Raw genomic sequence first — 25,562 nt, forward strand, 5'->3', positions numbered from 1 at the left:
TCTTCTAGATGACATTTCTAGACACCCCAGGGTCAGAGAAAACCTGCTGCCTTGAAGGGAAGAATCAAGTTCTGGCAGGACTTATCACCCACTGACTAAGGAGCCCTCGGGCCTTGAATAAATGCCAGTGGTAGCCAGGCAGCAGTATTATCCATGGACTTGGGTGAGACTCAGTGTCATGCTAGCTCCATAGGTGTCCCAGCACATTCTCAGCTATACTGGCCATGGGGAGAGACTCTGTCACTTGAGGAAAGAAGAGGGAAGAGTAAAGAAGACTTTGTCTTGCAGCTTAGGTACCAGCTCAGTCACAGTGGGATGGGGCACCAAGTGGGCTCTTGAGGTCCCCAGTTCCCATCCTTGGTTCCTGGATGGCATTTATGGATCTCCTCTGGGCCAAATGGGAGCCTACTACTCCTAAGGGAGAACCCCAGGCCTGGGAACATTTACCACAAGCTGATCAAAGAGCCCATGAGCCTTGAGTGAACATCGGTGGTAGCTAGGCAGTACTCCTCATGGGCCTGGGGAAGTGGTGGCCACAGGGAGAGACTCCTTTTACTTGAGGAAAGAAGAAACAAAGTGAGAACAATGTTGTCTTGCAGCTCGGATGCCAGGTAAGCCACAGTGTAATAGAGCACCAAGTAGATTGCTAAGGTTCCTGACTTTAGGCCCTGGCTCCCAGGTGACATTTCTGGACCAGAGTAAAGCTTACTGTCCTGAAGGGAAGGACACAAGCCTGGCTGGATTCACCACCTGCTGATTACAGAGCCCTTGCACCTTGCGTGACACTGATAGTAGCCAGGCAGTTGTTGCTATAGGCCTTGGGCAAGATCCACTGCTATGCTGGCTTCAGGTATTACCCAGTGCAATTCCAGCAGTGATGACCACAGGAGTACTTGTGTCAACCCTCCCCCAGATCCAGGCAGCTCAGCATGGAGAAAGAGACTCTTTGTTTGGGACAAAGTAAGGGAAGAGAAGAAGTCTCTGCCTGGTAATCCAAGGAATTCTCTGGGATCTTACCTAAGACCACCAAGATGGTACCTCTCTGAGTCTGCAAGAGTCACAGAGTTACCAGGTTTAGGATCTCCATAATGCAAAAATGGATGAAGTGATCAAAGACTTAGATCACAATACTCAACTCCCTTTGAATACTTGCAAAGCTTTCCCAAGGAGAATAGGTACAAATAAACCCATACTGTGAAGTCTACAATAAACACTTAACTATTCAATGCCCAGACATTAACAAATATCTACAAACATCAAGAGCATCCAGGAAAACATGACCTCACAAAACAAACTGAAAAAGAAACCAGTGACAAATTCCAAAGTGACAGAGCTAATGACCTTTCAAATAGAATTCAAAATAGTTGTTTTGAGGAAGCTCAATGAAATTTAAGTTAACATAGAGAAAGAATTCAGAATCCTATTAGGTAAATTTAACAAAGACACTAAAATAATTTTTAAAAATCAAGTAAAAATCCTGGAGTGGAAAAATTTAATTGACATGGAAGAATGTATTAGTCTCAATAGCAGAACTGATCAAACAGAAGAAAGAATTAGTGAGCCTGAAGACAGATTATTTGAAAATATACAGTCAGAGGAGGCAAAAGAAAAAAAAAAGAATGGAGTACACTTACAGGAGCTAGAAAACAGCCTCAAATGGGCAAATTTAAGAATTATTGGCCTTAAAGAGGAGGTAGATAGATCAGGGTAGAAAGTTTATTCAAAGGAATAATATCAGAGAACTTTCCAAGCCTAGAGAAATATATCAATATTCAAGTACAGGAAGGTTATAGAGCACCAAGCAGATTTAACACAAATACGACTATCTCAAGGCATTTCATAATTAAATGTCCAAAGTCAAGGATTAAAACAAAGATTTTAAAAGCAGCAAGAGAAAAGAAAGAAAGAACCTACAAAGGAGTTCTAATACATCTGAATAAATAAAGCAGGATTTTTAGTGGAAAACTTACAGGTCAGGAAAGAGTAGCATGACATATTTAAAATGCTAAAGAAAAAGCTTTTACCATAGAATAGTATATAAGTGAAAATATTCTTCAAACATGAAGGAGAAATAAAAACTTAACCAGACAAAGAAAAGCTGAGGGATTTTATCAACATTAGACCTGTTCTGTAAGTGATGCTAAAGAGAGTTCTTCAATCTGAAAGAAAAGGATGTTAACAAGCATTAAGTAATTATCTGAATGTACAAAACTCAGTGATAATAGCAAGTAGATAAAAAACCAGAATAGTATAACACTGTAATTGCTGTGTGTAAACTACTTACATCTTGAGAAGACAGACTAAAGATAAACCGATTAAAGTGATAACTACAACAATGTTTCAAGACATAGATAGTATAATAAGATATAAATAGAAACAACAAAAAGCTAAAAAGAAGAGAGAGATGAATATAAAGCATAGAGTTTTTATTAGTCTTCTATTTGCTTGTTTGTTTTTACAATCAGTGTTGTCATCAGTTTAAAATAATATGTTACAAGATGTTATTTGCAAGCCTTATGGTAACCTCAAATCAAAAAACCTACAACAGATACACAAAAATGAAAAGCAATAAATTAAAACATACATCAGAGAAAATTACCTTAACAAAAAGGAAGATGGAAGGAAGGAAGAAAAGAAGGAAGGAAGGGAGGGAGGAAGGAAAAAAAAGAAAGGAGGGAAGGAGGGAAGGGCCATGAAACAACCAAAAAACAAATAACAAAATGGCAGGAGCAAGTCCCTAATTTTCAATAATACCATTGAATGTAAATGGACTAAACTCTCCAACCAAAAGACATAGAGTAGAGCAGCTGAATGAATTAAACAACAACAACAACAACAACAACAACAAAAAGAAAACCAACAAGACCAATGATCTGTTGCCTATGAGCAACATACTCCACCTATAGAGACACATATAGACTAAAAATAAAGAGATGGAAAAATATATTCCATGCCAATAGAAACCAAAACAAAATAGGAGTAGTTATATTTATATAAAAAAAATAGATTTCAAGACAAAAACTATAAAAAGAGACAAGGAATGTCATTATATAATGATAAATGGGTCAATTCAGCAAGAGGATAAAACAATTATACATATATATGCCCCTAACGTTGAAGCACCTAGATATATAAAGCAAATTATCATTAGAACTGAAGAGAGAGCTAGATCCCAATACGATAAGAGCTGGAGACTTCAACGCCCTACTTTCAGTGTGGGACAAGATCATCCAGACAGAAAGTCAACAAAGAAACATCAGACTTAATCTGTACTATAGACCAGATGGACCCAATAGATATTTACAGAACATTTAATCCAATGGCTGCAAAATACTCATTCTTTCTTGAGCACATGTATTATTCTCAAGGATAGATCCTATTTTAAGCCACAAAACAAAAGTCTTAGAATGTTCAACAAAACAGAAATCATATTAAGTATCTTCACTGATTATAATGAATAAAAGTAGAAATCAATAAGAAAAGCAACTTTTAAAATACACAAACACAAGAAAATTAAATAATATGCTCCCAAAGGACCAATGGGTCAATGAAGAAATTAAGAAGGAAATTTAAAAATTTCTTGAAGCCAGTGAAAATGAAAACATAACATGCCAAAACCTATGAGATACAGCAAAAGCAGTATTGAGGGTAAAGTTTTGTAATTCTAGTGTTTTGGGAGGCTGAGGTGGGTGGGTTGCTTGAGCTCAGGAGTTCAAGACCAGCCTGGGCAGCATGGCAAAACCCCATCTCTATAAAAAACACAAAAAATTAGCCAGGCATGGTGACACATGCCTGTACTCCCAGCTTCTTGGGAAGCTGAGGTGGGAGGATGGCTTAAGCCTGGGAGGTTGAGGTTGCAGTGAGCCTTGATCAGACCACTGCCCTCCAGCCTGGGTGACAGAGTGGGACCCTGTCTCAAAAAATAAAATAAAAAGAGATAAGTTTATAGCAATAGACTACATGCAAAAAGTAGAAAAACTTTAAATAAACAACCTAATAATGCATCTTAAAGAACTAGAAAAGAAAGAGAAAACCAAACCCAAAATCAGTAGGACAAGAGAAATAATAAGATCAAAGCAGAAGTAAGTGAAACTGAAATAAAATATAAAAAACACCAATGAAAAATGAAAAGTTAGTTTTTTAAAAAAGATAAACAAAATGGACAAAACTTTAGCCAGATTAAGAAAAAGAGAGAAGATCCAAATATATAAAATAAAAAATAAAAAAGGAGACATTACAATGTATACTGTGGAAACTCAAATAATCATATACTTGCTTATAGGTTGTTATAAATACATATATGTGAATAAATTGGAAAAACTGGAGTAAACAGATAAATTCCTAGACATTTACAATCTACCAAGATTGAACCATGAAGAAATTTAAAACCTGAGTAGACCAATAATAAGTAATAAGACTAAAGCCATAATAAAGTCTTCCAGTAAAGAAAAGCCCAAGACCTGATGGCTTCTCTGCTGAATTTTACACTGAAAATTTAAAGAAGAACTCATTTGGCCAGGCCTGGTGGCTCATGCCTGTAATCCCAGCACTTTGGGAGGCCGAGGTGGGTTAATCACAAGGTTAAGAGATCGAGACCATCCTGGCCAACATGGTGAAAGCCCATCTCTACTAAAAATACAAAAAAATTAGCTGGGCATGGTGGCACACACCTGTAATCCTAGCTACTCGGGAGGCTGAGGCAGGAGAATCATTTGAACATGGAAGGCAGAGGTTACAGTGAACCAAGATTGCACTACTGCACTCCAGCCTGGTGACAGAGTGAGACTCTGTCTCAAAAAAAAAAAAAAAAAAAAAAAAAAGGGAACTAATTCTAGTCCTACTAAAGCTATTCTGAATAATAGAGGAGGCAGGAGTATTTCCAACTCATTCTATGAGGCCAGTATTACCCTGATACCCAAACCACACAAAGACACATCACAAAAAGAAAACTACAGGCCAATATCTCTGATGAATATTGATGCAAAAACCCTCAACAAAATACTAGCAAACCAAATTCAGCAACACATTAAAAAGATCATTCCATTACCAAGTAGAATTTATCCCAGGGATGAAAGGATGGCTCAATATATGCAAATCAATCAATGTGATACATCATATCAACAGAATGAAGGCCAAAAACCATATGATTAATTCAATTAATGTTGAAAAAGGTTTTTTATAAAATTCAACATCTCTTCATGATAAAAACTGTCAAAAAAGCTGAGTATAGAAGGAACATACCTAAATACAATAAAAGCCATATATGACAGACCCATAGGTAGCAACAGATTGAATGGGAAAAAACTGAAAGCGTTTCCTCTAAGATGTGGAACAAGATAAATGCCCACTTTCACCACTGTTATTCAAAATATTACTGGAAATCCTAGCTGGAACAAACAGACAAGAAAAAAAAAATAGATATTCCCCTTCTATTACCGCAGCTGGTGCTCTCTCAAAAGCACCACCTCCTGGCTGGAGGCCAAGCAACTCAAGCCATTACAGCAACTCATAACAGAACAACCCTGCTGCAAAGAAGGAGAAAATAACACCTACAACACCCTGGCTAACCAGAGGTCCTGAGTCTGTCCGTATGACAACTTAGCTGCTAGCATAATCAGCATTTGAGAAAAACAGTGCACTAAATAAAACTAAACCAAGGACTCTGACAGCGTCCACTTCACTTTCCTGCCACCTCCACCAGAGCAAGTACTGGTATCCATGGCCAGAAGCCTGATAATGGATCACATCACAGGATTCTTTGCAGACAAACCCCAGCACTAGCCTGGAGGCCAGCAGCCTCACTGGGGCTGCTAGACCCAGAAGGGCAACAACAATCATTGCAGTCTGGCTCTTGGGAAGTTCCATCCCCAGATGAAGGGAGAGAGCACCACATCAACGGATCACCCCATGGGGCAAAATAATCTGAACAACAGCATTTGAGTTCCAGATCTTTCTACTGAAACAGTGTACCTAAATGAGAAGCAACCAGAAAAATAATTCTAGTAATATGACAAAACAGGGTTCCATAACACTCACAAAAGATCACACTAGCTCTCCAGCAATGGATCCAAACCAAGAAGAAATCACTGATTTGCCAGAAAAGGAATTCAGAAGGTTGATTATTAAGTCACTCAAGGAGGCACCAGAGAAAGATGAAAACCAACTTAAAGAAATTTTTAAAAATACAGGATATAAATGAAAAAGTCTCCAGAGAAGTAGATATTATAAAGAAAAAACAATCGCTGCTTCTCGAAATGAAAGACACACTTAGAGAAATGCAAAATACACTGGAAAGTTTTAGCAATAGAATTGAACAAGTAGGAGAAATAACTTCAAAGCTCAAAGACAAGGCTTTTGAATTAACACAATCCAAGAATTAAAAAAAATGAGCAAAGCCTCAAAGAAATTTAATATTATGTTAAATGACCAAACATAAGAATAATTGGTGTTCCTAAGGAAGAAGAGAAATCTAAAAGTTTGGAAAATTTATTTGAGGGAATAATTGAATAAAAATTTCTCAGTCTTGCTAGAGATTTAGACATCCAAATACAAGAAGCTCAAAGAACACCCAGGAAATTCATCATGTAGGCACATAGTCACTGGGCTACCTAAAGTCAAGACAAAGGAAATAATCTTTTGAGCAATGAGGCAAAAGCATCAGGTAATGTATCAGATTAACAGCAGGTTTCTCAGCAGAAACCCTGCAAGTCAGAGACATTGGGATCCTATCTTTAGCCTCCTTAAACAAAATAATTATAGGCCAAGAATTTTGTATCCAGCAAAACTAAGCTTCATAAATTAAGGAGAGATAAAGTCTTTTTCAGACAAATGCTGAGAGAACTTACCACTACGAAGCCAGCACTATGAAAACTGCTAAAAGGAGTCCTAAATCTCAAAACAAAACCCTGAAATACACCAAAATAGAGCTCCCTTAAAGTATAAGTCTCACAGGGCCTATAAAACAATAAAATAATGGAAAGAAAAGTTATTTGGGCAAACAACTCACATGATAAATAGAACAATGCCTCACATCCCAATACTAACATTGAATGTAAAAGGTCTAAGTGTTCCACTTAAAAGACACAGAATGGCAGAATGGGTAAGAATTCACAAACCAAGTATCTGCCATGCTCAAGAGACTCACCTAACACCTAAGGACTCACTTAACACATAAGGACACACATAAACTTAAGGTAAAGGGGTGGAAAAATAGATTTCATGCAAATGGACACCAAAAGTGAGCAGAAGTAGCTATTCTTATATCTGACAAAACAGACTTAAAAGAAACAACTGTTAAAGAAGACACAGAGCAACATTATATAATGATAAAAGAAATAGTCCAACAGGAAAATATCACAATCCTAAACATATTTTTACCTAACACTGGAGTTCCCAAATTTATAAAACAATTATTGCTAGACCTAGGAAATAGATGGCAACACAATAATAGTCAGGGACTTCAATACTCCAATGACAGTACTAGACAGGTCATCAAGACAGAAAGTCAATGAAGAAACAGTGGACTCAAACTATATCCTAGAATAAATGGACTTAACAGATATTTACAGAACATTCTACCCAACAACTGCAGAATATACATTCTTTTCATCAGCACTTGGAACATTCTCCAAGATAGATCATATTATAGGCCACAAAACAAGTCTCAATAAATTTTAAAAATTGAAATAATATCAAGTACTCTCTCAGACCACAATGGAAGAAAATTGGAAACTAACTCCAAAAGGGACCCTCGAAACTATATAAACACATGGACATTAAATAATCTGCTCTTGTTCTATGGGTCAATAATAAAATCAAAATGAAAATTTAAATATTCTTTGAACTGAATAATAGTAGTGATGTAACCAATCAAAATGGAATACCATGCAGCCATAAAAAAGGATGAGTTCATGTCCTTTGCAGGGACATGGGTAAAGCTAGACACCATCATTCTCAGTAAACTGACACAAGATCAGGAAACAAAACACTGCATGTTCTCACTCATAAGTGGGTGTTGAACAATAACAACACATGGACACTGGGAGGGGAACATCACACACCAAGGCCTGTTGGGGGGTGAGGGAGGCTAGGAGATGGATAGCAGTGGGTGGAGGGATTGGGGAGGGATAATATTAAGAGAAATACCTAATGTAAATGATGAGGAGATGAGTACAGCAAACCACCATGGCATGTGTATACCTACGTAACAATCCTGCATGATCTGCACATGTACCCCAGAACTTAAAGTATAATAAAAAATTTTTTTAAACATTAAAAAAAATACTTCCGGGATACAGCAAAAGCAGCACTAAGAGGAAAGTTCATAACCTTAATTGCCTACATCAAAACGCCTGAAAGAGCACAAATAGACAATCTAAGCTCACACCTTAAGCAATTAGAGAAAGAAGAACAAATCAAACTGAAACCCAGCAGAAGACAAGAAATAACAAAGGTCAGAGCAGAACTAAATAAAATCAAAACAAAACAAAACAAACAAAACAAAACAAAACAAAAGATAAGTGACACAAAAAGCTGGTTCTTTGAAAAGATAAACAAAGTCAATAAACCATTAGTGAGATTAACCAAGAAAAGAAAAGATCCAAAAAGCTCAATTAGAAATGAAATGGGAGATATTACAACCAATACCACAGAAAAACAAAAGCTCATTCAAGGCTACTATAAACACCTTTTGCTCACAAACTAGAAAGCCTAGAGGAGATGGATAAATTCCTGAAACTATATAACCCTCCTAGACTAAATTATGATGAAATAGAAACTCTGAACAAGCCAATAACAAGTAGTAAGATTGAAACAGTAATAAAAAATTGGCAATAACAACAAAAAAATCCAGGACCGGAAGGATTCACAACTAAATTATATCAGGCATTCAAAGAAGAATTGGTACCAATCCTCCTGAAACTATTCCAAAAGACAGAGAGAGGGGGAACCCTCCCTAAATCATTATATGAAGATTGGCCTAATACCAGGAAAGGATATAATGAAAAAGAAAACTACAGACCAATATTCCTGATGAACATACATGGAAAAGTCCTCCACAGAAATACTAGCTAACTGAATTCAACATTTTATCAAAAAGATAATACATCATTATCAGGTGGGTTTCATACTAGGGATGTAGGGTTGGTTTAACATACCCACGTCAATAAATGTGATAAACCACATAAACAGGATTTAAATCAAAAATCAGGTAATCATCTCAATAGATACAGAAAAAACATTTGACAAAATCTAGCATCCTTTTATAATAAAAACCGTCAGCAAAATTAGCATAGAAGGACATGCCTTAATGTAATAAAAGCCATCTATGACAAATCCACAGCCAACATTATACTGAATGGGGACAATTTCAAAGCATTCCTCCTGAGAACTGGAAGAAGACAATGATGCCCACTTTCACTGCTTCTATTCAACATAGTGCTGGAAGTCCTAACCAGAGCAATCAGACAAGAGAAACAAATAAAGGACATCTAAATCAGTAAAGAGGAAGTCAAAGTGTTGCTCTTCACCAATAATATGATTGTATATCTAGAAAATTTTAAATATTCATCCAAAAAAACTCCTACATTTGTTAAATGAATTCAACAAAGTTTCAGGATACAAAATCAATGTATAGAAATCAGTAGCACTACTATAAACACCAACAACGACCACTGAGAATCAAATAAAAAATTCAACATCCTTTACAACAGCTGCAAAAATTTTAAATACTTAGAAATATGCCTTACTAAGGAGGTGAAAGAGTTCTACAAAGAAAACTACAAGACATTGCTGAAAGAAATCATAGATGGCACAAACAAATGAAAACACATCCCATGCTCATGGATGGGTAGAATATTGTAAAAATGATCATATTGCCAAAAGCAATCTATAAATTCCAGCAATTCCCATCAAAATATCATCATCATCCTTCACAGAACTAGAAAAAAACAAGCCTAAAATTCATATGGAACAACAACAACAAAAAGAACCCACACAGCCAAAGCAAGAGTAAGAAAAAAGAACAAATCTGGAGGCATCATATTACATGACTTCAGGTAATTACCAAAATAGCATGGTACTGGTATAAAAACAGGCATGTAGATCATTGGAACAGAATAGAGAACTCAGAGATAAAGCCAAATACAGACAACTGATCTTCAACAAAACAGACAAAAACATAAAGTGGGGAAAGGACACCCTGGTGCTAGGATAATTGGCAAGCCACATGTAGAAGAATAAACTGGATCTTCATTTCTTACCTTATACAAAAATGAACTCAAGATGGATCAAATACTTAAATCTAAGACCTGAAACCATAAAAGTTCTAGAAGATAACATTGGGAAAACTCTTCTAGACACTGGCTTAGGCAAAGAGTTCATGACAAGAATCCAAAAGCAAATGCAACGAAAACAAAGATAAGTGGATGGGACTTAATTAAACCAAAAAGCTTCTGCACAACAAAATAAATAATCAGCAGAGTAAAATGCATTAGCCCTATGCATCTGACAAAGGACTAATAACCAGAATCTCAATGAACTCAAACAAATCATCAAGAAAAAAACAAACATTCCCATCAAAAAGTGGGCTAAGGACATGAATAGACAAGGCTCAAAAGAAGATATACAAATGGCCAATAAACATGAAAAAATGCTCAAAATCACTGATTATCTGAGAAATGTGAATCAAAACTACAATGTGATACTACCTCACTGCTGCAAGAATGGCCATAATTTAAAAACAAAAAAAATAGATGTTGGCATAGATGTGGTAAAAGCAGAACACTTTTACACTGCTAATGGGAATGTAAACTAGTACAACCAGTATGACCCCACTACTGGGTATCTACCCAGAGATAAAGAAGTCATTATATGAAAAAGACACTTTATACACGTATTTATAGCAGCACAATTCACAATTGCAACCATATGGAACCAGCCTAAACGCCCATCTACCAATGAGTGGATAAAGAACATGTGATACATATATACCATGGAATACTACTCGGCCATAAAAGGAATGAAATAATGGAAGGAGTTGGTGACCATTATGCTAAGTGAAGTAATCCAGGAATGGAAAACCAAACATCATATGTTCTCACTTACAAGTGGCATCTAAACTATGAGCCCACAAAAGCATAAGAACAATGTGATAGACTCTGGGGACTTGAGGGGAAGGAGAGGGGTGAGAGATAAAAGACTACATATTGGGTACAGTATAAACTGCTCAGATGATGGGTGCACCAAAATCTCAGAAATCACACCTAAATAACTTATCCATATAATCAAACACCACCTGCTCCTCCAAAACTATTGAAATAATAATTAAAAAATAAAGGGGATCCAAATTGGAAAGGAAGAAATCAAATTATACTTGTTTGCAGATGATATGATCTTATATTTGAAAAAAAAAATCCACCCCACCAAAAAATACTTTTTTTTTTTTTTTTTTGAGACAGAGTTTCTCTCCTGTTGCCCAGACTGCAGTGCAATGGCACGACCTCAGCTCACTGCAACCTCTGCCTCCCCAGTTCAAGCAATTTTCCTGCCTCAGCCCCACCCCCCAGAGTAGCTGGGATTACAGGCATGCACCACCACTACTGGCTAAGTTTTTGTATTTTTAGTAGAGACAGAGTTTCACCATGTTTGTCAAGCTGGTCTTGAACTCCTGATCTTGTGATCTATCTGCCTCCACCTCCCAAAGTGCTGGGATTACAGGCATGAGCCACTGCACCCAGCCAAAAAATATTAAAACTGATTGATAAACAAATTTGGTAGAGTTGCAGGATACAAAATCAACACAAAATTCAGTAGCATTTCTATATGGCAACAGTCAACAATCTGAAAAAGAAATCAAGAAAGTCATCTCATTTTCAATAGCTACAAATAAAATAAAGTTGCTAGGAATAAACGTGATCAAATAAATGAAAAATCACTAATTATCAGAGAAATGTGTTTAATAGTTATCATGGCATAGTGTTTTATAGTTTTCATTGCCTCTGAAAGAAACTGAAGAGGACACAAAGAAATGAAAGAAATGCAAGAAATTGAAGAAGACACAAAGAAATGAAAAGATATACCACATTCATGGATGGGAAGAATCAATAATGTTAAAATGCCCATACTACCCAAAGCAATATACAGATCCAATGCAATTCCTATCAAAATACCAGTGACGTAATTCACAAAATAGAAAAGATAATCCTAAAATTTATATGAAACCACAAAAGATCCAGAATAGCCAAAGTCATCCTAAGCAAAAAGAACAAAACTGAAAAAATAACAATATCTGACTTCAAATTATACCAAAGTTATTGTGTTATTGAGTTATTGTGACCAAATCAGCATGGTACTGACATAAAACAGACACGAAGACCAATAGAACAGAATAGAGAACCCTGAAATAAATCCATACATCTACAGTGAATTCATTTTGACAAAGGTGCCAGAAACACATGTTAGGGAAAAAACAGTTTCTTCAATAAATGTTGCTGGGAAAACTAGGTATCCAAACAACAACAACAAAAAAATTGAAACTAGACACCTTATCTCTCACCATATACAAACATCAAAATGAATTAAAGACTTAAATTTAAGATCTCAAACTATAAAACTACTAAAAGACATTGAGGAAACTCTCCAGGACATTGATCTGGGCAAAGATTTCTTGAGAAATATCCTACAAGCACAAACAACTAAAGCAGAAATGGACAAATGAGATCACACCAACTTAAAATATTTCTGCACAGCAAACAGTCAGCAAAGTGAAGAGACAGCCCACAGAATGAGAGAAAATATTTGCAAACTACACATCTGACAAGGGTTTAATTACCAGAATACACAAGAAAGTCAAACTCAATGAGAAACAAATCTAATAATCTGATCTAAAAATGGAAAAATATCTCAATAGACATTTCTCAAAAGAAGACATACAAAGAGCAAACAGGCATTTGAAAAGGTGCACAACATCACTTATCATCAGAGAAATGCAAATCAAAACTGCAAGGACATATCATCTCATCCCACTAAAAATGGCTTTTATCCAAAAGACAAGCAATATGATACATACTGTTGGTGGGAATGTAAATTAGTACAACTACTGTGGAGAACAGTTTGGAGGTTTCTCAAAAAACTAAAAATAGAACTACCATATGATCCTGCAATCCCATTGCTAGGTGTATATCCCAAAGAAGAAAATTGTATATTCAAGGTATAGCTGCATTTCCATGTTTGTGGCAGTGTATTCACAGTAGCCAAGATTTGGAAGTCACCTAAGTGTCCTTCAACAGATACATGGATAGAGAAAATATGGTATTTACCCACAATGGAGGACCATTCAGCCATGAAAAAGAATGAGATTCTGTTATTTACACAACATGGAGGGAGCTGGAGGATATTATGTTAAGTGAAATAAGCCAGGCACAGAAAGTCAAACTTTGCATGTTCTCATTTATCTGTGGGAACTAAAAATTAAAACAAATGGACTCATGGAGATAGAGAGTACAGTGATGGGTACCAGAAGCTAGGAAGGGTTTGTATGGAGGGGAAAGTGGGGATGGTTAACGGGCACAAAAATAAAGTAAGGTAGAATGAATAAGATCTAGTATTTGTTAGCAAAACAGAGTGATTACAGTCAACATTAACTTATTGTACATTGAAAAATAACTAAGAGTATAATTGGAATATTTGTAACACAAAGGAATGAGAAGTGCTTGAGGTGATGGATACCTGATTTATTCTGATGTGATTATTACACATTATGTGCCTGCATTAAAATATCTCATGGACCACATGAATATATACACCTACTATGTACCCATAAAAAATAAAAAGAATTTTCTTAAATATATGATTTCATACTATTAATGTATATGATGTATTTAAAATTAAACTAATAAAAATTACCCATTTAATATAGTATATGTAGAAGAATCTAAACTTAAGCAGTAATTCATGCATGGTGAACAAGCACCAAATGAGATTTTACAGGGAAAAAGCTGGAGTAGGATACAAGAATTTTTTTTTTAAAAAGAAAGAAACTCACACAGGCAGCAGGTCACACCCCACGGCCCAGCCTGGAGATCAGAGGCAGGGTAGCTGACCCCTGAGGTCCTGGGAATCTCGTGAGAGCCCCAGGGAGAACTGAAGCTGCAGAGACCTGACAGAGAGAGAGAGTAGAACTCACCAGGTCGGGACACTTTGTCCTCCGCATGAATTCCTCCTTTCTAGTTTACATACAAGCTATTAGCTAAAGTCACATCACCTCTGTAAATGTATCTTTCATGTTAGATATGGTTATAAAAATGTTCCATACTCTCCAATTTGGAGAAAAAGAACTCTTTTCGGAATATACTATTACATAATGATAAATTACGCTAAAAATATGTGGCAATTGGCTGGGTGTGGTGGCTTATGCCTGTAATCTCAGCACTTTGGGAGGCCGAAGTAAATGGATCACCTGAGGTCAGGAGTTTGAGACTAGCCTGACCAACATGGTGAAACTCTGTCTCTACTAAAACAAAATTGGCCCACTGTGGTGGCATATGCCTGTAATCCCAGCTACTTGGGAGGTTGAGGCAGGAGAATTACTTGAACCTGGGAGGGAGGTGGAGGTTGAAGTGAGCCAAGATTGCACCATTGCATTGCATTCCAGCCTGGGCAACAAGAGCAAAACTTCATCTCTCTCTCTCTCTCTCTCGCACACACAGACACACACACACACACACACACACAAACACACACACACACAGAATAGAGAACTCAGAAATAAGACTGCACACCTACAACCATCTGATCTTTGGCAAACCTGACAAAAACAAGCAATGGGTAAAGGACTCTCTATTCAATAAATGCTGCTGGGATAACTGGCTAGCCATACCCTGAAGATTAAAACTGGACCCCCTCCTTACACCTTAAACAAAAATTAACTCAAAATGGATTAAAGACTTGAATGTAAAACCCGAAACTATAAAAACCCTAGAAGAAAATCCAGGCAATAACATTCAGGACATAGCACAGGCAAAGATTTCATAGCAAAAATGCCGAAAACAATAGCAACAAAAGCAAAAATTGACAAATGGGATCAATTAAAGAGCTTCTGCACTGCAAAAGAAACTATCATCAGAGTGAACATACAACATACAGAATGAGAGAAAGATTTTCAATCTATCCATCTAACAAAGATCTAATATCCAGAGTCCACAAAGAACTTAAAAAAATTTACAAGCAAAAAACAACCTCATTAAAAAGTGGGCAAAGGACATGAACAGATACCTCTCAAAAGAAGACATTCATGCAGCCAACAAACTTACAAAAAAAGCTCAACATTACTGATCATTAGAGAAATGCAAATCAAAACCACAACGAGATACCTTCTCATGCCAGTCAAAATGGCGATTATTAAAAAGTCAAGAAACAGCAGATGCTGGTAAGCTTGCAGAGAAAAAGGAACACTTTTATACTGTTGATGGGAGTTTAAATTAGTTCAACCATTGTGAAAGACAGCATGGTGATTCCTCAAAGACCTAGAGGCAGAAATACTATTTTACCCAGCAATCCTATTACTGGGTATCTACCTAAAGGAATATAAATCATTGTATTGTAAAGATATATGCATGTGTATATTCATTGCAGCATTATTCACAATAGCAAAGACCTGGAATCAACCCAAATGCCTATCAATGATAGATTGGATCAAGAAAATATGGTACATATACACCATGGAATACTGTGCAGCCATATAAAGAAATGAGATTGTGTCCTTTGCAGTGACATGGATGGAGCTGGAAGCTGTTACCCTCAGCAAACTAACACAGAAACAGAAAATCAAACACTGCATGTTCTCACTTATAAGTGGGAGCTGAATGATGAGAACATATACATTATGGGGCACAATACACACTAAGGCCTATCAGGGGATTGTGGGGGAGGGAGAGTGTCAGGAAGAATAGCTAACGGATTCTGGGCTTAATATTAATACCTAGGTGATGGATTGATCTGTGCAGCAAACTACCATGGCATATGTTTACCTGTGTAACAAACCTGCACGCCCTACACAAGCACCCAAAACTTAGAATAAAAGTTGAAGAAAAACAAAACAAAAACATCAGAAAAAGTTTGACTAGCCCTGCCCATCTCACTCTGCTGAGGCATTCAGGACGTGACCCAATATTCTTCAGGTGAAAAAGAATAATTTACTCTCTGGAGTTTATTGAACTCAAACAGGTTTACAACTCCAGTAGAATCAAAGAGGCATACATTTGCATGCAATTTTTTTTCAAATCACAAAATATTGGCACTCACACTGAAGACTGAGTTTTCTGCAGGCCTTGTAAGAGAGTGCCCAAGCAAGCAACACTGATGCTGACCACAGCAAATACTAGCAACAGGATCCCAGAGCCAGCGTGTGGAGGTGAGCATGAGGAGCCCACATTGGCTCCTCCCCACAACCACAGTGGCCTCCCTTTTCTGTTGGTGATGAGAAGGTTAAGGGTTTTCCCTGTTTTACAGGTGAGGAAACTCATGCTTAGAGGAAATCCATGCTTGAGGAGCATGCCCAGGGCCCTCTGCTAATACATAGGCTACAATATAGGTATAATTTGTGCCATTGTCTGTGGCTCTATTGGCTCAGATATTTTATTCTGAGGAATAAGTTCAGGCTTCTTAGGGGTCTGTCTGAGGGCTGGAATACATTTGCCACTGACACTCATTGGAATAAGTGAAACAATCAAGATGTGTGAGTAGTTTCTCTTGGAGGTGCAATGGGCTAAACCATGTCCCTCGCTACATTCATACATTGAGTCCTAAGTCCTAGCACCTCAGGATGTGGCTTCATTTGGAAATAGGGCCTTTGAAGAGGTGATTAAGTTAAAATGAGGTCATTAGGGTGGGCCCTAATCCAATAGCCTGCTATCCTCAGAAGAGGAGATGAGGACACAGACAGAGCCACACAGAAGGTAGACCATGTGAGGACACAGGGAGAAGACAGCTGTAAGGTTGTGCTTTGGTCAAGGGTAGGCTGAGGTAAGCATCCAGAGTGACTCAGCGAGTTTGGAGTGCAGGCATGTAACTCCACTTGTTATCACATCCATGTAGCCACAACATGGGAAGGCCATCCCTTGGGCCTACACCACTATTATCTGTAAAAGGTATAATTGCCCTGCTGACACCATACAGATTCTTTCATGCTGGCACCCAGAGAAAGCAAGAGAGAATCAGAGCTGTCCATCTGCAAGACAGACAGAGAGGAACCAGGACACAGCTTGAACTCTGGTGCCCAGAGAGAAAAAGAATTAAGCTGCTGACCCTGAATGGAGAGCCTGCCGTGCAGCCATGTGTGGGAATGCTGAACTAAGCAGCCAAGACAGGTGGATGGTGTGAGAGAACTAGCTGAGTGAGCTGCTGATGAGAGAGCTACATTTCACCTGCCTACAGTCCCCTGAGTGTCCTTCCAGCTATTTGCTAACCACCTATTCCCTTCAGACCTAAGCATGAGCTGGAACCTGACCCTGGGCATGATAATTGGCATAGTCATGAACCTGACAGCCATCTACAAGCCAAAGAGGGGCCTCAGAGAAACCAACCCTGCTGACCCATTGATCTCAGACTTTTAGCTTCTAGAATTGTGAGAAAATAAATTTCTGATGTTTAAGCCCCCTAGTCTGTGCTATTTTGTCATGGCAGTCCGGGTAGACTACCATAGCTCTTGACTGTGGCTGAGCTGGCTTTCAGGAGGGAGGAAGGTCAGAAATGGTTCATTTATGGCGACTACGGCACATACGCATTGCTCCGGTGGGTGGGGCTGGGGTGGGCTGGGGTTGGGGGATGCGACACAGAACTTGTTGGTCTTGCTTTTCTCTAATGCACTGATCATTGCTCACAGCAGCCCCTGAGCCCAGCTCTTCGACCTGCTAAGATCCTCCACAGAAAGGAAATTAACTGTGGCTACCTTCCCAGGCTTGGGTCAGAAGGCTGACATTTCACAAAATACTAAAGGCAGGTGCCTGCCCAGTGTCTCCATCCATGTGTCCAGACTGGCTGCTCCTGCTCCGATGAAGGTTCATCAACACTCACGCCTGCAATGTTTCCCGAATGACCCCTGAAAACCCAGATACCCTGGAGATACCCAACCACTCAGGAACTGTTTCCAGAGGAGATTTGTTTGGAAAATACCCACAGGCATAAGGAATGGCTCATAACTGACAGAAAAGGGAAGCAAGAACAAAGCAAAGAATGGATTCCAGTTTTTATAAATACAAAAAATTACATAGGTTTGGAAGTGGGGTAGCTCTCTGAGCTCATGCAGGTACTACCTCCTAGCTTAGGCAGTGGTGGAGTACCGCCGGCACACAGCAAGCACTCAATAAACACTATGCTGAAGTGGCATGCTGGTGCTGTTAACACCCAAACTGTGGCAGGCAAGCAAGGTCTTTCACACCCATACCCCCAAGTGGCTCAGAAGATAGTGGCCTGCTTCTCAAATATACAAATCTCAGTACTGGGCCATGTGAAGATGCTGGAACTTCCCTACTTAATTTATAAATGTGATGGGGGAACTGTGTTGACAGAAGCAGCTTGTAGTTAACTTTTGCCACAATAATGACGATTTTACTGACACCTGGCTCTGCTGGCTTTGAGCCAAACTGTAAAAAGCCCCTTAAGGTTTAAAGTCAATTGAAAAGATAACTTGTTATGTTCTGACTGCAGCCACATGAAGGTGCTCCAGGATGGGAGTAAATAAGTGTGGGACCTTGCCTAATTCCATGGCCCGCAGAGCCCCCAACAGCATTTATGTTTCAGAAATAGAGTGGTTGTTGCTAAAACACAGTCAAAGATGCCTTGAAAGTTACAGGGTATGGCAGCCTTCTAACTCTAAGACGGGGAGGCTGTAGCAAGTGATTGCTGGAGAGCGAGGACGAGGAAGAAGTGGTGAGATGGAGAAACTGGGTTTGATGCTGACTGTGGGACCTGGGTTTACCATGTCTGCTTCCTGAACCTCCTTTCCTGTAAAGTGGCAAGGACCAGAAACTCCAGCTCAGGATCGTGTGAGGGTAATGTGGGGCCCAGAAAGCCATGCATGGGGGAGGGAGGTGGCACAGAGCAACTGCTCCATAACGGAATGCAGGAACAGCCGCCATGCAGGCTTGCAGTTGGGGTGCCTGGGGCTTGCAGTACTGTAAATACAGATCTTCGGCTCACCCAAGCTGGCAGCAGAATCTCCGGGATGTGTTGGGCTTGGCACTAGTAAATTAGCAGGCAGACTGAACTGAGTTGCAGTGTGCACTGGAACTATTAGATGGAATTTGTCTTACACAGTAATTGTCCAGAATAGTTGGTGAGGGGAGGAGGACAGGATTGAAATAGCCCCCGAGAATGGATGGTGATGTATCTGATGGAGTCTCACCTTCTCCAGGTGGTACCACCCAGTACCATGGGCAGCAGGGAGTCCTGGTGGGCATTTGAGCAGGGAAATTTCATCGTCCTTCTGCAAATACTTCTGGATTCCTTGCTCTCTGCAGAAGGCTTGCAAAGCTCTTGTCTTTTGTGTTCTTGCTCCCAGATAACACTCTGATCTCATCCTGTGTCTCACCCATCTTCCTTGCTCCCTCTGTTTCAGTCATACAGGCCTCTGGGCGGTCTCTTACACAGGCTAACATAGCCCTGCCTAAGGGCCCTTGCACTTGCTGTTTCTCTAGCCAGGACCTCACCATTCCCAGACCGCTCTGCTCCCTCACTTCACTCAGGCCTCTGCTCCACTGTCACCTTCCAGAGCCCATCACAGACTGCCCCCTCTAAAACAGCACTTCTGCCTCCTTTGCTTCCTCATTCAGCTCCAGGACAGGAAACACAGGCTTTGTTACCATTCTATCCTCATTGCCAAGAATAGTGTCTGGACCATAGCTGGGACTCAACATATATATGTATTGAATTAATGAGTGAGCAAGTGATCAGATTCTTTCCCTACCCAAAAAGAGCTTGTATCTCTTTCTTGAGTATGGGTGTTTTCCTACTGATCACTGCCACCCTTGGGATGATGATCCCATTATCTGTGGTTATGATGATGACAATGACGATGTCAAATGGGTGGTGAATTGCAGTGTGCACTGGAGCTTAGATGGAATTTGTCTTACACAGTGATGAGCACATTGCAAAAATGATGAGTAGGTTGTAGGTTTGAGTTGCTAGCCTAGGAGTCTTTGCATATCCTCAGCAATGGTTAGCCCACGCCCTCTGAAGCAGCCCATAGCATTTAGAGCAGCTCTAGAAAGGTTCAGGAAAGAGAAAGGGATGAAAGGTTTTTCCCAAAGCATAGGAAGTTTCCAGCTGACAGGGGAGAGATCAACCTCTGCTCTATGAATCATCCCTCAAGGGCTACAGAATCAAAGGGAATCCCAGGGGCAAAAGACTCCTTGTCACTCATACCTGAATGAATGGGAAGAGGAGCCCAACAGCAAAGTTGGAGAGCCAGTTGACTGTGCCCGCGATGATGAAGGCAGCCGGCCGCTGAGATTGCTGGAAGAACTCACCGGTCAAGATGAACGGGATGCCACCTGCAATGTATGAGCCAGAACACGGAGTTAATCACTCTGAGAAGGTCATGCTTCCAACATCCAACTCCATCTGCCACACTTTAGAGCCACTCCCGCAGCAGGAGAATGTTCTTTCAACAGGAACTGACTCTGCCTGTCTGGATGACAGCTCTAGGAGGGTGTGCTAGAGTTAGGCGACCCTCAGCCCTTGAGCCCTAAATGTATAAAAACCACTTCTCTAACCTGTCTCATCCAAATGAGAGATTCATCTTCCTCTTGGCTCTCCAAATGCCCTCCAAATCACTGTGACCCATCACAAATTGAATACTGTATATAACAATTTGATGTGTAAGGACACTGATATTTACTGACTATCTTGTGCTGTGAATGTTTACAATTAATATTCAGGATAAGTGAGTCAGGAAGGTATTGGCTACCATATCCCTGGGAGAGAAAACTGAAGCCTAAGGAGGTTACCTGATTTGCCAAAGGTTACTCTGCTCCTGAGTGGCAGAGCACAGATTTGGGACTCTGGCCTACAAATTCTGGTCTTTTTTCCCCTGCTAATCCTTGCTTGAGAGAGGACAGAAGTGCCTTCCCAGCTTGGTACCTTTGGTCTCCTTCACGCTCCTTGACTGAATGTGTAGTGGGCCCCAGTTCCGGAGTCGCCTTGGTGGCTCAGCGTTACTCAGTGGAGACAATCATTGACACTGGGGTGGGACAAGTCTTGATTTCAAAGACTGTCCTGTGTAATTGCAGGGCATTTAATTGAGGGCATGCATACCCTTTACTTTCTGATGCCAGGAGAGCCTCCAGTCACCACAGCCCAAAACACCTCCACAGATTTCCAAACCCATGCGTGGTCTGAGGTCTGTACCCTTCCATTCCTCCATGTCCTGTTCAGTGAGACCGGCAATTGTGCCCTGTGCCCAGACCAGGACCTGGGGCTCAGCATGACTGCTAGGATCCCACTGTCCCCTCCCCATCTCCAACTGGAGCCACCAATGAGATCCATATGTGGGTGTTTCTCAGACAAGACAGTGTGGGCGAAGGATGGGAAATTCCTCAGAGACTTTTACCAAACTCTAGAGAGACACTGAACACAATTTGGAAATCACTAGACTAGAGCTATTCATTGTGTCAACATCTAACAATTATATATGTGCTGTGGCTGTTCCAACAGTGAGGTCAAAGGCAACATGAGCTTGCTTTCATGGGAATCCCTTGTCTGCTGGGATGACTTGTTCATTAAAAAGGGAGTGTGGCCAGGAATGGAAAACCAAATATCACATGTTCTCACTCACAAGTGAGAGCTAAGCTATGAGGATGCAAAGGCATACAAATGGTACAATGAGGGCCAGGTGTGGGGGCTCATGCTTGTAATCCCAGCACTTTGGAAGGCTGAGGTGGGTGGATCACCTGAGATCAGGAGTTTGAGACCAGCTTGACTAACATTAGAAACCCCGTCTCTGCTAAAAATACACAGATTAGCTGGGCATGATGGCACATGCCTGCAATCCCAGCTACTCAGGAGGCTGAGGCAGGAGAATTGTTTGAACCCGGGAGGCAGAGGTTGCACTGAGCTGAGATAGTGCCACTGCACTCCAGCCTGGGCAACAAGAGTGAAACTCCACCTCAAAAAGAAAAGAATGACACAATGGACTTTGGGAACTTGGGGGGAAAGTGTGGGAGGGGGTGAGGGATAAAAGCCTATAAATTGGGTAGTGTGTACCACTTGGATGATGGGTGCATCAAAATCTTGGAAATCACCACTAAAGAACTTATCCATGTAACCAAACACCACCTGTTCCCCAAAAGCCTATGGAACTAGATAATAAAAAGGGAGTGAGCAAACGATTAAATAAAGATAAACACAAAATGTGAGCAGCATTCTGGAGGAGATGCATTGTCTATTTTGGCAGTGGGTGGGGAAGGGTGCTGTGGGGAGGAGATGGAGGAGATGTGGATTGAAGGAGGAGATACGGCTCCTGAAGATCTAGGAAAGATCGAGTCGGGTGGAGGGAGGAGCCAGCAGAGGGCCTATGGGTGAAAGGATGGGGCCAATGTCTACAACAGGGGCCAATCATCCAGACTCCTGAAGGGGTGAGAGAGCAAATGTGAGCAGGGCCAATGAAGCAGCCTCTTGTAGGTCATGGAGAAGGGTTCACAGTCAAAGAAAACCTCTTCTTGCTTCTATGCAGCAGTTGAGGTGATCGATTTGCATTTCACAGAGGTCACTGCTGTTTGGAGAAAAGCCTGGAAGAGTGTAGGATGGATGCAGGGGTCTGTCAGGGCAGTCCAGGGAGGAGGCAGTGGTGGGCTTGCTTGCTTTCTCTTTCTTTCTTTCTTTCTTTCTTTCTTTCTTTCTTTCTTTCTTTCTTTCTTTCTTTCTTTCTTTCTTTCTTTCTTTCTTTCTCTTCCTTCCTTCCTTCCTTTCTTTCTCTTCCTTCCTTCCTTCCTTTCTTTTTTCTTTCTTTCTTTCTCTTTCTTTCTTCCCTCCCACCCCTCTGTGTCTCTCTCTCTCTCTCTCGGAGACAGAGTCTTGCTCAGGCTGGAGTGCAATGGTGCAGTCTTGGCTTGCCATAACCTCTGCCTCCCAGGTTCAAGCAATTCTCCTGTCTCAGCCTCCTGAGTAGCTAGGATTGCAGGCATGTGCCATCATACTGGGCTAATTTTTTATTTTTAGTAGATGGGGTTTCTCTATGTTGGCTAGGCTGGTCTTGAATTTCCAACCTGAGATGATCTGCCCACCTTGGTCTCTCAAAGTGCTGGGATTGCAGCTGTGAGCCACCATGCCTAGCCTGGAAATGGGCGTTTCAAAAGGCTCAGACTGCAGTTCGGGGGATGAAAGGAAAGGGCTGAATTTGGAGACAATTCTTCCTCTATTGAGATAAAGCTTTCCAGGTGAGCATTGCACATACGCTGTCACTTAGCAAGTTGACCCAACCAAGCAACCCAGGGTGACAAAGCCACAAAGCCAGGACCCATTCAAGTCTGAATCTCTCCAGACTTTTCACCATTATCACCCCACTATGTTGCCAGCAAAGTCTGCACTCCAACAAATCAAAAATGACTTGGAACAGGCCATTCCCTCACCTCCCACTATGCTGTGAGCCCCCATGAGAGTAGGCACTGTCTCCATTTGCCTGGCATTTCCTCCAGAGTAGATATTCCATCAATATTTGCTTATATAAGTTAAATGCTCAGAAAGTTGATTTTGATAAGATTTGAAACGCTGTTCACTACAAAGAAATTAGACTCTATATCTTAAAGGTATCTATGGAAATGTGTGAGAACAATGGTTACACAGTACAATATAATAAAACCAGCCTTTGGGTCTGCAGAATATTTCATTGTCAGAAAGTGTTTGTGTCACCCCCTGGGAATCAGTTCACAGCAATTCTGAAGCCTGACCAGGGTTGGGTGTTGTCATTTCACTTTCTGTGACTTTCCTAGGCATAATTTTGGAAGCACCTGTGGGTAACTCAGTAATTCTGATGCTGGTACAATAGAATGTGAACACTGACAAATTGCCTCCAGGTACATCTCTTTGTTTCTTCAGGGCTCGAGGCCATGACTTGTTTGTTGGTTAAGGCTCCTGCTCCTAGCACAGTGCTGAGTACATACCAGGTGCTCTGTAAGTGTCTGCAGGATTGATGAAAGAACATGTAATTAGGATGCCAGAGAGTTCATAGTAAGTACATTGATATCAGAACCTCTCTTTCACTGGGCCTTAGACCAAGCCCTAAGCAACCATGAGAACGCTGGATGGCTCCACAGGTGTCTTCACTCCCATTATCCCTTGATCTTCACAACCAGAGAAGGTGGTAAAGCGCCGTGGGCTGGAGCTTGGGTTTTGGTGTCAGTAAGAACAGGTTTAAGTCCTGTCTCACCTAAATCTTTCTGGAATTGAGTTCTCTCATCTGTCAAGTGATGATAGTAGGAGCTTACGTCTGGGGGTGTTTGTGAGCATGAAATGAACTACTGAATACAAACCCTTAGTATAAGTCTTGCACATGAGAGGCACTCAATAAGTGTGAGATGCTATAATAATCATCATCAAAACTCCTCTGCATTATATTCCCCATATTATGAGTTAGCTGAAACTCAGAGAAGGAGAGTGACATACACAAGATTTCTTAGTAAGAAGTGATGTTGATGAAGAAGATGATGATGGTAATGATGATGATGATGATGCTTCTGCAGCTGCTGGTGATGATGATGATGATAACTGTGGCAAGCATTGCAAAAGCTCGTTACAAGATCTCTATAAGGAGGACTACAAACCACTGCTCAAGGAAATCATAGATGACACACAAATGAAAAAACATTCCATGTTCATTGATTAAAAAGAGTTAATGTTGTTAAAATGGCCATGCTGCCCAGAACAATTTATGAATTCAATGCTATTCCCATTAAACTACCATTGACATTCTTCACAGAGCTAGAAAGAACTATTTTAAAATTCATATGGAACCAGAAAAGAGCCCAAATAGCCAAGGCAATGCTAAGCGAAAAGAACAAAGCTGGGAGCATTGTGCTACCTGACTTCAAACTATAGTACAGGGTTACAGTAACCAAACAGCATGGTACTGGTATAAGAACAGATACACAAACCAATGGAACAGAATAGAGAGAAAGGAAATAAGACTGTGCACCTACAACTATCTGATCTTCGACACACCTGACAAAAACAAGCAATGGGGAAAGGACCCTCTATTCAATAAATATCATTGGGATAAATGGTTAGCCATTTGCGGAAGATTGAAACTGGACTCCTCCCTTACACCATATACAAAAACTAACTCAAGATGGATTAAAGACATAAATGTAAAACCCAAAACACTAAAAACCCTGGAAGACAACCTAGGCAATACCATTAGGCAAATAGGCACAGGCAAATATTTCATGTCAAAAACACCAAAAGCAATTGCAACAAAAGCGAAAATTGACAAATGGGATCTAATTAAACTAAAGAGCTTCTGCACAACAAAAGAAACTATCAACAGATTAAACAGCCCTATATAATGGGAGAAA

The 25,562-nt window shown here is 40.1% G+C and overlaps 1 protein-coding gene across 2 annotated transcripts in view; it reads right to left on the reverse strand.

Moving 5' to 3' along the window:
• The window catches only part of SLC2A9 (solute carrier family 2 member 9), a 238,334-nt gene that overhangs the window by 10,564 nt on the left and 202,208 nt on the right, over positions 1-25,562 (reverse strand). For both annotated transcript variants that reach the window (XM_074395890.1, XM_003934679.4), the window contains exon 11: positions 20,419-20,546. In XM_074395890.1, the coding sequence (XP_074251991.1) occupies positions 20,419-20,546 (128 nt within the window). The remainder of the gene's footprint in view (positions 1-20,418; positions 20,547-25,562) is intronic.

Source organism: Saimiri boliviensis, chromosome 3 (assembly GCF_048565385.1).
Source record: "Saimiri boliviensis isolate mSaiBol1 chromosome 3, mSaiBol1.pri, whole genome shotgun sequence".
NCBI classification, from domain to species: Eukaryota; Metazoa; Chordata; class Mammalia; order Primates; family Cebidae; genus Saimiri; species Saimiri boliviensis.